This window comes from Bactrocera neohumeralis, chromosome 6 (genome assembly GCF_024586455.1).
Source record: "Bactrocera neohumeralis isolate Rockhampton chromosome 6, APGP_CSIRO_Bneo_wtdbg2-racon-allhic-juicebox.fasta_v2, whole genome shotgun sequence".
NCBI lineage: Eukaryota > Metazoa > Arthropoda > Insecta > Diptera > Tephritidae > Bactrocera > Bactrocera neohumeralis.
Window position 1 is genome coordinate 2,580,419 of NC_065923.1, and position 16,595 is coordinate 2,597,013.

Here is a 16,595-nt window from a genome sequence, read left to right on the forward strand (position 1 = left end):
AGGCTTCATGGAGATGCCGGAGCATAACAAGCACAGACCTTTGATAACATTTAGGGAGCTTTGCCTATCTGCGCCACTAAAGCGAAGCCTTCCTACTTTCAGTGAGCTCTTTATATGAAACTACTAGGGGTTCCCGTCACACGTTGCTGTGGTATAGATTTTATATTATTATTCATATAATAAACTATTCAATACAGTGAAAATTTTATTTACGAATAAAGGCGAAAACGTTTTTGCCGGTATAAGAATCCAAGGGATTGTACTTGAGGTTTAATTTTGAATATGTTCATACAAATAAATTTCATTGAAAAAAAAAACGAATTTAAGGTTGCTTTTTCAATGTCTGGTTACCAGTCTTTTTGACCAGTTAATAGAGTCCTCTTAATAGATTGTACTTAATAAACATCAACAATGCCCATTGTTAATGGAGATGTCCACTTAATAGGGCATCCATTTAAGAGAGCTTTCACCGTATTCTTTATTTATGAATCGTTTTAACTATCCTATCTTCTACATTGGTTCAAACTGGGCACAGTGTGCTAAATTTTACTAAAATCGGTTCAGTAGTTTAGGAGACCATCGCAGACAAACAACGTGACACGTTCTTTTTATATATAAAGGCTAGAAAATAGTGATTCTTTCCTCTCCAAAACTTGTGAAATATACCACAATAATTTATTATGTTGTGAATGACCTGATTACGTATACTTACAATATATACGTATCTCTGATATATTTCTCCCTCTATGAGAATTTGTTTTTTTTGCTTTCCTATGTCACTGTCCTATTGGCTTACATGCGGTAAGAATGGGTATCTTACCAGATGCGGACTGTAGAAGCTGTTTGGAAGAGGATGAGGTAGAAAGAAGTCAGCACTTCCTGCTTGACTGTCCCGCGTTTGGGAGGTCAAGACTTAGACACTTGGGGGCGCATACCTTTGGACATCCCACCGAGTCTGGGTCAATATCGTTCACTCCACACGTGTTAACTCGTCTTCAGTCAACCACATTGATTTGTTGTTATGAAAATTGCCCCAAAGTTTTTATAGGCGACTTTATTTCAAGAAAAAGAAAATATTTTTGTCTGATATATGTTTCCAATATTAAGCAATACAAAATGTCTGGACGTACTTAAACTTGTTTAGCAATTCGTCCGAGGGTAAAGCAAGAAAGGAAGTGGAAGAAAAACCTTTTTCGTTATAGAAAACTGTGATCTTCTGCTCTCTCTAGAAGTTAATTTATTATATTATTTAAATGGACTTGTTGGAATATCTTGAAAGAGTTCTCGAAATCTGTGAAATGCCACAGCAGAGCAAAGGTTCAAAATGGCTGGCTTCAGTTTTCAGAAATTATCCTCTAATCTTTCATGAGTTTTCGAACTCATCACAGTAATTACTAATTTCACTAACAGCACCGAGTGCATATCAATTCTGTCATTCGCAGACCGTCAAATAAAGTAAAGTAATAAATTTAACGTAAAATGTACAGCAAAAAAAAATTTGACTGCAGCAAATAAATTTCCATCGGTTGACAAGCCGTTCGCTTAATGAAAGCATCAATAACATATTGTAAGAAGAGGGATCATTCACAAGAAGTCTAGTATGTAAGAAACCCACACAAAAAGAGAGACAAACACTGTTTGGCTTAATGAAGTCGACGGAAGCCGATGGAAGTCGAAAAGTCAAAACAAGTGTCAAGCATAAAAAATATGCGTAAAGGCTGTTGTCTCCGATGGCACAATTGAATAATGAAGACAATATGAAAACGCCGACAACAATGGTAATAATAGCAACAAATGATGTTCAACAGCGAAGTGACAAAACATCAAAGATTTTTAACAGACTGTCTGTCTGTCTGATGGAGGCGCCGTTGTTACTGGTGTTGTTGTTATTTTACCAAACACAAGGTTTCCACTGTAAATTAGGTATATCAGTGTGTTTTTGTGTGAGACTCGTTGCGACGGACAACAGACTTTTGGTGCAAGAAGAGAACACTGTTTAAAAAGAAATTTTTAAAAACTATTGCCGTTTTTAATTTAAGTAAAGCGGCTGGTTACGATCTTATACGTAAGCGATACTGTAGTAATGGTAACAGAAATTGGTGCGCTGGCTTTAATCTTAGTCGCCTTAGAAGACATAACTAATGACAGAAATTGCCTTTTCATGAGGTATTTCCACTACAGCTTAGAGAGTTAGGCTATGTTCGTAAATGCATCATGACTTGCAGCATAAGCAACAGTAGCAACACTGCAAGTTTGACGTTTGATACTTCTTATACAATTTTTGACAATTTGCAAATACATTTGTTTGCATTTTTGAACGCGTATAGTACTAAAATGGAAATTTTGCTGAATCTAACACTAGACGAAATTTGTGAGCAAAGAAATGATAAATTTTCTTTAAATTTAAGAAAAAGAAGGGTATTGAAGTCAAAAAGAAAAATTTGTAGGTACAAATGTTTGTCTTTAAAAAGAAAAATACCTAAAAACAAATTATTTATTAAAACAATAAAGTCGTTTCCCGAGGACATATTCAACCGTACTCTCAGCAATAACTGCGTCTCCGCATTACTGAGATTTTCACTAAAAATTTAAAAATAATAATTTATACAATTATTATTAACATAATTTAGCTAAATTCCAATACAAAAAGTAAAATAAAACAGTTTTGCACTTACTTTTCGTCAGACATCAGTTAAATGCAGTAAACAATTTTTTTGATAGAAATTATGTATGACAGTTGATAGAAGTGTTGCTTTTTTGAACGCTTGATTATTGCAGTGTTGCAATATTGCATTTCTGAACGTTCTGTTTGTTATGCAATCGTCATGATGCGCGTCATGATGCATTTACGAACATAGCCTTAATCAGTTTGGTGGTTTATGGAGGAGAAAGTTTCCATCTCACATTCTTTCATACAACTTTGACAACTTGCAACGAACACGAAGCCATGCCGCCTCCTACGATTGCGGCAAAATGAACTTTGCTATCGGCAAGGAGTTTAGTAGATCTCTTTTGTTCGAGTCTAGACTAGAAGGATCGCAGTCGAACTGAACGTTGTCCTCGACTAATGACTGCTAAGCGCACGTGAGGTCCATAAGTCCAGTGCTAAAACGCAAGATGACAACGGATATACAAATCTCAGCGGTGACGGACCTTATAACTCTGTCCCATGAAGGATTAGCGTATTAGAAGAGCCGAAGCCGAGCGTTCTTAAAAAGATATTTGTCAATATGTGTATAATTGAGAGGCTGGAATAAAATTAGGGCTCTGAGATCTGAAATAGCTACGTTTTCATTCGGGAATTACTACCGATGGGTCTCATATGACTAGCCACAAAAACGGCAGAAGACTTTGCAAGGCCTAAATGCCAATGAGAACAAAGTCTTACAGTATTCAATATTGTTTTTATTTTCTATTTTTTCAAAATGTAATAAGAGTATTTTAGCATATTTTGCATTGAAGAATAAATCTTATAAGTAAGGTCATGAATTTAATAGTTGTTGTGTTTAGCTACAAGAAAGTCGGCGTTAGGTGTGTAGGGTGTGGTTATTTTTCATTAATGTTAGCAAAATCAATAAGACGCTTAAGTGCAATCAGTGGGTAAGCTTATTAACATGTCTACAGAGACATTTGACCAACAAGTGTTGAAGTGATTTCACACAACAAAAACAAACACTCAGCCGCTTTGAATATTAATATTTTTTATTTATAATTTTCCATATACTATTGTTAAAGCTAGACAAATGTTGTTGTTGTTGTGTCACTTGCAAATATATAAATTGTAAGCCTATAAAATGCGAGCTGTTAAACTTGTTGCACACCAACACATAAATATTGAATTTTATTGTCGAAAGTCGTTTGTGTTGTTGCTTCTTGTTAAACCGTTTGGCCGCCTCGGCTACCACAACGCTACTTGTTGCATACCAACTAAGTGCCTTCAACATTGTTGAGCGGCCACTCAACAACCCGGCGTTGCAACAACGCATCATTTATTATTTAATATTTGCTTTTTGTAATTTCCCAGTCGATATTTCTATTTATTCTCGGCATTTTTTCGATTTTTTACTTGCTTCGTCGCCCGTCTGACGTCCGCGTTGACAACAACAATAGGTGCGATGACGTTTTTCTTCGTAAATATTACAAATCACCATGCACAATTGCTAACAATAACAACAGCAACAACAACAACAATGTGCTATTATGGATTGTAGTGCAAATCAGTTCATGACTTAGTTGTTGTTGTTAATCGATTATTTCAAATATTCCACAATGCGGTGCTGAAGGCAGCCGCCGAACACTCAGCGTTTTGTTGTTGAGTGCACTTATTTGTGATTGTTTGCCAGCATTGACTTGCAATTCTTACTATTTATGGAGTTGCTGTGATTGAATGAACTTCGCGAATACAAATGCATTAAAATGAGTGAATTGAGGTGTATTTGTTGTGATTATGTAAATTGATTTCAAATGAGTTTTTCCACGCTGATTGTTTTAGATTAATATTTAACGGATTATGCTATATTGTATGCAAATTGTTTTGAGCGAGTACAGTTGATGGAGAGGTAAACAACGGCACGTGGTTTTAATTCATCTGGATTCTACGTCGGTTTCTATTGAAATAACTGCTGTCTTCCAGATTGAAAAACTATCCATTTAACTGGAAAGATATTATGTTACGAGGTGCTTGACTTCTACTGAATTCCACTGTAGAACTATACGTTTAACTATGGTCATGGCGGGATATTTGGAAACATTAATCTTGCACGAAAATCTCATGCTGACAAAGTTACACTGAGAACTGGTCGGAGCTGCGCTGTCTTCTTGTTGTCTAACATTGGGCGGTATTGCTTCGTGCGATTCTGCTGAGTGTTGGTCGATAGTCAACAATTTTACGGCTGTCACATCATTCTTTTCCAGAGTAGAACATGTCAATTGAAAATTACTTGCCCTCAACAAGGTATAGTCTCCCGCATTTGTACATGTTTTTAATCGCTACTTCGAAGCACGTAAGGTTGGTGAAAAAAAAATAATTTTGTTTCTATTTTCATACTCAAATTTTGATTTTAGACATTGTAAACAATGGAATTTTTAATAAAAAAAATCGTATCGACCGATGTTATTAAAGTTTGCAATGAAGAAAATTACTTTTTTCTTGATCCATCTTGGATGTCATAATCTCATAAAGTTTTTTTGGGATAAAACGTAAGAGTTTTGGCATACCAAATAATCAGTTTTTGAACTCATGAACTCCACATTTTTAATCGTTTCACTGCGACAACTCTGGAGTGTCGAAACTTAGTCGAAAAGACATATTAGCATAAGAAATTATTTCATAATCTCACTGTGGCTCTGTGGTCTTCAATAAACTTTTTCTTTCTGTCGTTGGCTTTATAATTTAAAACATGGCCGCAAAGGTAAAAAAGGATCCCTTCGTGATTACTTTTACATTATTCTTCAAGTCGTTGGAATCATATTCGGTCTAAACCAATCCGGTTAACATGGTTTATGAGAAAGCAACCGGAAACCTAATTCATGCAGTTTCATTAATTTTTGAAACGATGCATTACACGCTCAAAACCAGCTCGTATTTCTAAACTTGCGATAACGCTTTAACATAATCTCTGCCTTTGGAAGAATGAGAATCGCTGAAATTCATTCCGGCCATAATTTTCCATGCCCTGAATTTGGAAAGGATTAAGAAAAAAAACCAAATATTCATGTGCAATACCTTTCTTTTATATCTTTAGTGTGTTGATTATCTTGTTAAACTTTAGTTTACGAATATCCAAAATGAATTATTGAAGGTTTTTAAGGAAACTTCGGAAAATCTATCAATTGTATATATGTGATGAGCTAGAGGAGCTGTCCATCTGTCCGTCCATCTATGCGAACTATTCCTTCAGTTTTTGAGATAGCGATCTGGAAATTCGCGGGGGAATCAATGAAAATGTAAATTGTATGGAAAACTTTTTCAGTTCACGAAATTCGGATTGGATTATTAACAAAAACAATAATGTAATATCCGATGAAATTGCTTAGATCGGATCACTATAGCATACAACTTCCATATAAATTGAGCGAGCAAAGTTGTTGAAAGAAATCTTTTGTATATGTAAACCTTTTTTCCTGTTTTTGTTATACTTCAGAATTATAAATTTAACGAACCAATTGTCAGATAGCTGAGATGTTTATACACTTATCATTATTTAGTCCCTATAACCTTAAACTATTTAGTTTCTATTTTCTCTGTCGCAAAACTCTGAAACCCTGAAAACTCCCAATGCATGGCAATTGACCCAGTTCGAAATGCGCGCACAATGTCAATATTATGAAGCCATCAAATGTCACTTGTTTAATAATTGAATGAGCAATTTAGAAATTTCATAAAATTACAGTTAACAACAACCAAGCGCCAAGTTTATTGCCATGGTAATTAATGAAAGTCAAAGCCACATGCGCACACAAACTCCAGCAGCACGACAGACATATGTACACAGTCACACGCATATACATACAAATGTCAACAACAAGCAGTCATAAATGTCGCGAATATTCAACATCAAATAGTTAATACGAGAGACAGTGAAATTACAAAACCACAAAACATATGAGCGAAGTGCTAAGAGCGGCTGCCACTGCAGACCAACAAATCAACAAACAAATATTTCACCAGCATACTGACACCAAAACGTAGCCCCCCTCCGCCGGCGCGCTGAAACTCATGCTAACTAATTAGTGTTTAATTTGTAATTCACATTGAAGTGGAGAAGTCAAAATGTGACAGCAACTTCTTGAACAAAGCAATTGTGAGTGCCGACGTGCGTGTGTGTGTGTGTATGAGTGCATGTATCTGCCATTGTCTGCAGACAACTGTGCGAGTATGTCGAGTAATCGACGAAGCGCCACGCGCAACTCGCAACTCTCCTCAGTTTCCGCGGCAGCACTTGGAGTGTGGCAATGCGAGCTGCTGCAAGCAGCTGGCAGCAATAACGGCCACAACACTAGGAGTGTACATACATAGTCACACTTACATATTTGGGTATTCATGTAATAAAGCTCTTAACTGTGGCAGCTGTAGCAGTGGTCCGCGGTCACATGCTAATGTGGCACTTGCAACTTCTTACAATTTTCTATGTCATTCGACTTGCGGTTACTTTTTGTTGCTTTGTTGTTGTTGTATAGGCAATATATGTAAGTTCGCTGCGCAAGTTGCTCATGAGACTTTGCTTTTTATGGTTCATTTACAGCAAGAATTTCACACTTTTCCAACGAGTGTGTTTGGTTGCAAGTACGCGCAAGTGAAAATAAATAAAATCTGCCAGACTTTTGTTTACCTTAGCTTATTCATTTGACTCGGTTGGTTTGTTTTTATTGCATTTTCTTGAAAAAAGTTCATCTTTTGATGTTTTTGATTTATTGAAAACTCCGAAATTGGCATGTTAACCTTGAATGAGCAATGAAATGGGGTCACTGAGACCCAGAAAATTGGTTTGAACTGAATAGAACTCGGTAATATTGGAAACTGTATATATGTATGTACATATTTTAATATTTTTTAAAATATTAAGCACATTTAGATAAAATAGGTATATATTTTTTTTTATTTTTCACACTTCTAAGTTAACCCGAATCATTTTCATTATCTATGAATAATTAATATTGAATTTAACACATTTTATAATTTGATCAAATTTGACCCGGACTAACAACATTTTCACTTAAAAACAGACGACAGAGGGAGGAGAGGGAGGAGACGACAGGGATCATCGTCACTGCCTTCAGCGAATTTTGATGTTTCCATTTTCAGCTCATTTTTGGAGCGCCACTCGCTCGATTGTTGGACAGTTTTGACGTCATATTTACAAATTAACGTTTTATAAATGTGGGGTCTTCAATTACGTTGTGAAAAATCTCTTCTGCTACCTCTACTTGAGATTTAGATTTTTTAGTACTAGGCTTGCATTGACACGCTTCACACCCAAAATATTTAACAAAATGTGTTTAGTTGATCCATAAGAGATGTTGAGATCATCTGCTATTTCTTTGATGTCAACACCACGATTTTCAGCAGTTCTTTTACTTTTTCACATGGTAATAAAAAAGTAAAATTTGCGCTTATTATTGATTGCCGTTGTCAATTTATTGTCATTAAGTTTGGCGCGATGTAAATCCCTCTTATAAAGCTGCTTAATCATGAAAAAATGAAAGGAAATAAATAACCAAATGAAGTCATAACAGAACGACCTTCGGAAATTCAGCTTTACAATGCCAATTAAATATATCTGTGTGCAAATGAAATTGTCTGAAAATACTCGATTTACACTTCATATTAGTCAAATCTACTTTCCACATGAATTTCAAGCTACAATGCACCTTTTCGGCAATATTGCTAATGATTTTTAATTGCCGAGCTATTTTTTATTGCTAAATCCATTAAATTTTAGGCTCAGCGCTGCGGTGCATCAAACATCTATCAATTGATTCAACTTCAAGCATTAACTGTTCGAATATATGAATATGCATGAGTGCTTAAATTCTCGCGAATTACAGGTGACAATATTCTATTTATCAATTTAATACTACATTAATTAAAATGTACGCGCCGATGTCCTATTATTTGTCATTTCCATCGCATAACTGTCAAACCCTTAGGGGAGAAGCCATGCATTTGAATTTCGTTGTTTCAAATGCTAAAATTTCTACAAAATGTTATTGAACTTTTGCTTTGATTTGATGAATTTTGATGACCGCAGGTGCCGGTTGTGGGTCACACATTTCTTCTGACATCACACAATTCAAATGATGTCAATGTAGATATTTTTTTACGGGCTATTAAATGGTATTAGAAATATGCCTTTTACAGAGGAGGAAAAAAGAGATAGATAGATAGAGAGATTGTTACAATTATAAAATCTGTTAAATAAATAATATATGATGTCATTTTAATTTTTTAACGCAAGTCACTAAACAACATATGAGTTATTGGCACCATTTTAAAAAGCAAAAATGTTTCTCTTATCTCTCTTACTGCTTAACCGTTCTGTTTCCTTTTATATCCGTCGATGTTGCCGTTCCATAAATTGATATATTTTTCGTGTTAATTTTGAGAGAGAGGGGACTTTATATCTCAAAGTTATCCTAAAGTGGTGATTGCTACAAAAAAAATTTTAACGTTGAATATTCAAACAATTCAGACATTTGTGTATGGACTAGTGATGGTTTAGAAGTATAGCCGTTTTGATTATGTGACATTTGGTAATGGTGTGAAAGACAAAACTAGTTGGTAGTACTGTTAGTAACATCTATGCTAAATTTCACGTCAAACAAATTTTTAATAGTATTTGAGATACGCGTCGTTTTGTGAGGCTCTAAAAGAGAATTTTTCGATTTTTGCTATGTCTGAATTTATTGAACAAAGAATTGCGACAATGCACCATCTCATACTGCATTGATTATTCGTGATCATTTCGTCATATTTTCAACTAATATCGTGCCACGACCACCGCATTCGCCTGATTTACCTTCGTGTAACTTCTGGCTATTCAGCAAATTCACATGACCACTCCGAGGACACCATTTTGACTTAATTGAGGATAGAAAAGCTGACTAAGGAAATGAAATGGACAAAATCCACCTTTCAATGTGATCACAGTAGTAAATATGTGAAGGGAAATTATTCACCATTCTCTCCGCATTCATTAATCTATCGCTCAGGTTCATTTTATAAATGTTAGGAAGAAATTATTACTGTAGCATTAATAAATTTTCGAGATTTCGCCATATGTTGGTGTTGACTTTTTCACTTGCTCTCCATGTGAACTAGTATTTTTAGCTTTTCGAAATTAAACAATTTGTGTTCCTCTCTCTCCTTTCGTCCAGCATTATTGATAATCTTCGAACTTTCATTAGAGGTTAAAGGTCGTTTTATTGTACTGAGTTGCTGGTGGTATCTATGAGAAAAAGAGAGCCACTAAGTATAAATTATTGTTATAAGTTTGGCGTGAAGGGAAACAACCTTTGGAAAAAACAGAAAACCCATCAACAACACCTACGCACTTCAGCTTCGAAAAGCTTTCGCATCCAAAATTTTCTTCAGCTTTCGGTAGAAGTTACTTTTTCTGCAATCAGAGCTCCAGAGATTCAACTACAAAAAGAGTAAACTGTCAAGACTGAAATCTTGTCCTCTAATTTTGAAGCAAAAGATCAATCCTACTGCAAAAAAAAGATGGAAGCTCGTTAAATTCAGTGCAGCGTTCTCAATTCCAACTATGATATATATAAAAAATGTTGTTTCTCTTTACCACGGCAGTGAGACCAACCTGCCTGGTATATATGTATATACAGGTTAATTACATTATATTAGTTGAACATGTACCGCTGAACATGCTATGACTTGGCTTTCCTTTTCTTTGTTTGCACTATTTCACATTTCACTCGAAGCTAATTTTAACTCATCACCAAGCAGACCATATTCACACAAAACAGCTGACAAAAAATTAGAATACTCGAATATTCTATATTTCGCTATCTAGGCTTAATACATACCAGAGTTGCGGTGTAAGTACCATATGTAAATGTGTGAGTGCGTAATGACATTTAAGCTAATTTGGCGAATTTTGCTTCAAATGATGGACCAACAATAAACATGTTCAAAATGTATGGAGAATGTGCAAAAGAAAATGATAAGCATACAAATCCATGTGTGTATCTATGTATGTATGTGTTTGTTTACCTACAAATGTCAATTCGGAGCCAAATCGCCAAACCAACTCAGCCAAAGTTGTCGAACACAAGGGTGCGGCAAACGAGTACGACTATGTTGGCAGCTCATCAAGGGATTATGTGCAAAAACAACAACTGCAACAATGACAATAACGTCAATACAATGTCTGTCTGCCATATTGAAGCGCAAGTTCGTCAACTTGCACTAGTATGCGTGCTCGTGTGTGTGTTGTTTGCTGAATTTCGTTTGCGCAAACCACTCTCGGACAATTACATCAAGTGGCATTTTTAATTTATGTCGCCATTACATTGTACTAATAGTGGCTGTAAATTAACGTCAATATGACATGAGCACACACACAAACACACAGACAGACTGAGTGACATCAATGGAGCGCACCAAAGTACTGCCAGAAAATTTGGAACAGTTTGTTTGGCCAACAAGTTGCAACTGCTGGCTTACAAGTATATATGTGTGTGCCTCTATACGTACGTATGTATATGTGTACAGGTGCTTGTGCTCTGCATGTTGCGGTGTGCACACGCGCGTGTATTGACGTCCTAAACCGCACGTCACATCAACGTCACTGTCATTAGCTTCAAAATTGAAATTTCACATCAATGTAATAGTTAGTCAATGGGAGCTGCGGACAGACAGATTGGCTGTACTCGTGCATGTAAACAAATGTCAAAATGCTGAAATACCGTGAGTGTGTGGTCTTGCATGAAGCGCTTGCATGCAATTTTTGGATTTTTTTTTGAAAATTTCACAGTTGTTTTTATCAAAATATTATACTTTAGTTTTGGTAAAAAAGCTGTACCGTTACCCTTGGTACCGTTTCTGTATCCTTTTTCATTAATTTTCATTAACCTCAACTTCCGACTAACCCTGAAGGTCCCTGTTGTTACCTGCTTCTTGAATGAAAGCTGTTACTATTTTGTTAGGATTTTGTGTGATCGCACGCGGGAGCTGTTGTGAAAGAAGAAAATGATTTGCAAACACATAGTTTGAGCCATAATAGTTTGTCGATTTTAAAAATAGTTCATATTTCGTTATAGGACCTAAAAATATCCTATACAACAGCTGAAACCAAACGCAAATGAAAGTTCGAATCTAACAAAGCTTTGAAAGTATTTTAAGCACATCAATGTGATCTTCCATAAATAATTATGTACTTCATGTTGTTGATATTCAAAATACCACGTTTGAAGGGAGACAATTATAATTTGATCAAAAAGTAAAAATACTATTTTCGGGCCAAAAAAGGCATTATTTCTTTAAATATTTTTGAAACTTTACTCCAGATGGCGCGTTCTTTACTCGGAAAATAATTCTTATTTATTTTAAAGTACAAAATGTAAGAAAATAATCATAAATTCAGGACCAATTCACTTTTGCTCGATATGACCACCTTTTTCCTTAACTATGGCCTTGAGACGGTCAAAAAACGAATTGCAAACTGCCCGAATGGGACTTGCCGGTATTTTGGCCCATTCACGGACAATGGCTTTCTTTAGCATCTCGAGACTGGTGTATTTTTTACTTCGGACCTTGCTCTCCATAATGGCTCAGAGAGGATAATCCATTGGATTCGCATCTGGTGAATTCGAGAGCCATTGTGTGGTCGTAATGAAGTTCGCAACGTTATTTTTCAGCCATTCTTGGTTCACTCGCGCTTTGTGAGACGGTGCTAAGTCTTGTTGAAACGTCCATGGTTTGCGACCAAAATGTTTGTTTGCCCACGGCTTCAAAGCATCCTCCAGAACACTTTCCCGATAATATGTCGCATTTACTTTGACGCCAGGCTCTATGAAAACAATTGGAGAATGCCCATCTGCGGTGACAGCGGCCCAAACCATTATTTGTGGTGGGTGCTGCCTCCTGGTGGCCAACCAATGACTTAGATTCTCGTATGAACGGTTGGTCAAGTAAACCCTATCGTTTTGAGAGTTTACGAGTTGCTCAATTGGAAAATTTTTTTCGTCAGAAAACACAATGTTCGGAATTTGACCGCCTTCGGCTGCTCTCTCTCAAGTCTTGCTTGTTGCTGCTTCGCTGTGAGATCATGGGCCTTTTGGAACTTGTAAAGCTTGAATTTGAGCTTATTTTTCAATATGCGTCGGATGCTGCGGTGGGATATTTTCAGTTCTTTAGTCATTTGATTGGCACTTCGTCGTGGATTTCGTTCAAGTCGCTTCTTCACTTTCCGAACCATCTCACGTGACGTTGCAGTCTTTTGATGACCACCTTAATGGCGTTTTGCGATGCTACGAGTATCATTGTAACGAGTGATAATGCGATAAACAAAAACTTTATTCACATTAAGGTGTTTGAGCTCACGAACAATTGCTGGCTGTGATTTTCCAGCTAAATATAAAGCAATCACACTATTACGTTTGAATTCCATCGCTGATCACTTTTTTTTGCGTTCACTTTTGGCAAAACGCTTTTGTACACTTGTGAACAATAGTTCGAACTGTCATTCAGCAAATTTATAAACAGCTGATTCCAGTGCGACAGCTGCGCGAACGGTCTGAAGTTGATTACACCTCGAGTGTCGGACCTAGTTTCAACGCCGTTATCCAAATTCCACTGCTGAACTTACACCAGCTGGTATTACATATAACATTTCAATATTTGTTCAGAAACATTGCTTCACCTTCAGAAAAAAATCTTTTAGTATAAAGCTATTAACATTAAATTCAATATCACAGAACCCTGATTTGATAAAAGTCTCATATAAAAAAGCCTGGTGGCCATATTAATATTACCTCATAATCTAAGTATACTGTGCACTCTTCAAAATGGTTTTTTATTTAGAATATTTTTCCCGAAACAAATATTTTGCTTTCTTATACGTAGCCAGATAGCTTCAAAAGTAGGAAAGGCCTATAGGATATTTAAGAACAGATATGGGGACTATACCAACAATAGCACTTAGTGCCATTCTACACATAACAACCATGGGTATTGCCGGAATCGCCAAGATCACTCCAAGGCCTAGCGAAGTTGGGTACATGAATCATCCTTCTATTGCAATCCTGGAAACTTAGATCGCTGCGACGCAATGGCTGTTTCTCTATTCACATACGGACGAGGGATATGTGGACAGGGAGAAGTCGCTGGAGAAGAGTCGCAGTGTGTTTTCTACGGATGCGTTGAAGCTAGGAGGGAGAGTCTTCTCCGTAAAGCTAAGCCTTAGGTTACTGGGCTACTGTCGTTTCTTTCAGACAGAAGTTGCTGCTATTAAATTATTAGACTCATTTGCGTGATTGGTAGCAGCGTAATCGTTGGAGACTGCATAGCCGATTAGCGAGCTAATGAGAGCACGTTTACATCGCTCATATCGAAATAGGAACGAGTTGGGTCACGTTGTCATTATGTGTTCTAGCACTGAACCTATGGATGCCGCGTGCGTTAAGCGTTGGTTGACGACCAGCCTCTGCAACAGCCGTGTTTCGTCGATTTATGAGGATTTTTAAGATAATCTTATAGGAGTTTTAGGTACCACAATGGATCAGTAATAAGCTGTTCAAGTGAGATCCCTGTTAGAATATATCTTTTATCCAAAATTTGATTGATTGACTTAAGATTATATAATGAGAACTTAAGATTATTTTACGATTGTCTTGTACTAAAGGAAAAAAATATAACGTTAAGTTAGAGCTTCGTGCGTGAGTTCGTTCATACTACGTGAAACCAAATATTGGGACATGCAATAACTCAGACTTTCGTCTAAACCAATAATGAGAACAAAAGAACATCTCGTTATCGTTAAACCTTAATTTGACCCACTGGCAGGTCCACTTTCTTTGCATAGGCCAATTGATTTAGTTGTTCGTGGTCAAGCACACTTTAGGTTCCATTATTCTCTGCGCTTTGATTTATAAACTTAATTTCTTATGCATATTATTCATTATGTCATTTATCATAACAGTAGAATACAGTTACTTTCAAGTGCAAATCACATAACTCCTTTAGCCCTTTATAGCTACATAAATGTATTACTATTGGATTTTTGCAAAGTCAATTGCTAAACCTGTCTAGCTTCCGCCCACCCGGTTGGTAAGCCTTTAAGAGCAGACGAAATTCAAGTAGCAGCCGGAAAAGCCATTTGCTGTTGGTCATATTTGTGGTTTCGAATGCTACAAATCAATGTGCATCGTTGCTATTGTAATTGCAAATGTTTTTGGCTGTGACACACACACATCGACATCCTCGCATACACTGGCACACTCACACACATATGTGTATGGCATAAATCGTCGGTGACTTGAGTTACAACGCGGACCAGTTTCAAATAACAACTAACTGACCGCCAACTGCCAGCCAACCCCCAACAACAATAACAACAACAACAAGCGCCAACCAATTGTGTGTGCAATTGAATGTAAATACCGGCGCACATACATACGCACAAGCATATGCAGATGTGTGGGGGTACATATTTTGGGGCGCACCAAAACGCTCAAGTCAATTTGCAACACCGCAAACGTACAGTTCACAGCAGACTGGTGCAACATAACCGCAGCTCGGTGCATTCGGTGTGGTGGTGTGAGCGGTGAGCGATAGTCTGACTGTATTCCCCAAATCCGAAGCGACTAAATGGGTTTAGTTTTACTTCAAATGCCTGCTAACGGTAAATGTATGATGACATCGAAAGTGGCGGCGGGCTAGGAAAGGGAAGCAATTGACTGGCTGAAAATTTACACTTGAAATTTGTATGCGGATATATGGTGTGGGAGCCTGCTCTTATTGTTGCTGTTGTTGTTTAGTATTGTGTTGTACATTGTAGTGTTGTGTTTGCTACACTCAATTGTGGTCTTGTACTTTATATGCCACATGCGTTATGGACAATTAATTGCGCTCCTACTACATTTATACAACAATAACAAAAACAATAAAGCAACAATATATACACATACACATAGAAGCACATAGACACACATTTATACTCCACTCACTTGTTGGCCATTTTGCATACATATATTTGTTGTTGTGTTTGTGTTGTTTTGGGCGCTTGCATCCTTTGTGGCAATCAATCTATGCTCGTTTGAGCGCATTTTATGCACAAACGCTTGCAACGGTTGCAAAAGATTTAATATTACTTTGCAGTTTTTATGTTCGTACTTACACAGGCACCCACACACACACACACACATGAGGAATTATTTAGTCCTACGTTGCCTTTGATTGTTTGAACGTCGTTTTTATTGCCAATTTTATATCAATTTTTGTTGCTGCAATTTATGACAATAACAAAATGGTATTTTCAATTGCTCTCGTTTTCTTTTGCAGCCGCAACATGCAGCAAAACAACAACAATAAGCTCGGTGTGCACCAAGGACAAGCGCACGACAGTATTGGTGTCAAAATGTTACCCCTGCTGGCGATATTCCTTTGTTGTGGACCATTGCTGGCGGCTTCGAGTCTCGATGGTCTTCAAGGGCAGTCTATTAAAGGTGAGTTGTTGGCATAAAGCCTCGATTAAATTTACTAAAATTGTATTTTCGTCGATTTCATCGTCAGAAATTTGTGAAGCACTACATTTTGGGGTAATTGTGAACAAAAAACGTCGAAGACGATGAACTATAAAACATTTATGAGATCTACAAACCCAAAACCATGTACAAATGATTATACTACTTATCTTTCTCTCAGAATTGGCACTTAGAATTTCAAATAATTTGAGACATTTTGCAGGAGTAACATTCGAACCTTATAATTTTAATTCCTGCCTTAACCACATCTCAGATCTAAAAGATAACCCCAAAAAAGGAACTGGACGACAAATACTTAAGCTCTTACTTTGAACTATTTCGACGAAGCACTATACTTCGGAGTAGCTAATGGAAAGTTGGGAAATTTTTACAAA

At 36.7% G+C, this 16,595-nt stretch overlaps 1 protein-coding gene across 3 annotated transcripts in view; it reads left to right on the forward strand.

The window, feature by feature from the left end:
- The window catches only part of LOC126762490 (collagen alpha-1(XVIII) chain), a 420,330-nt gene that overhangs the window by 75,132 nt on the left and 328,603 nt on the right, over window positions 1-16,595 (forward strand). For all 3 annotated transcript variants that reach the window (XM_050479265.1, XM_050479270.1, XM_050479271.1), the window contains exon 6: window positions 16,019-16,182. In XM_050479265.1, the coding sequence (XP_050335222.1) occupies window positions 16,019-16,182 (164 nt within the window). The remainder of the gene's footprint in view (window positions 1-16,018; window positions 16,183-16,595) is intronic.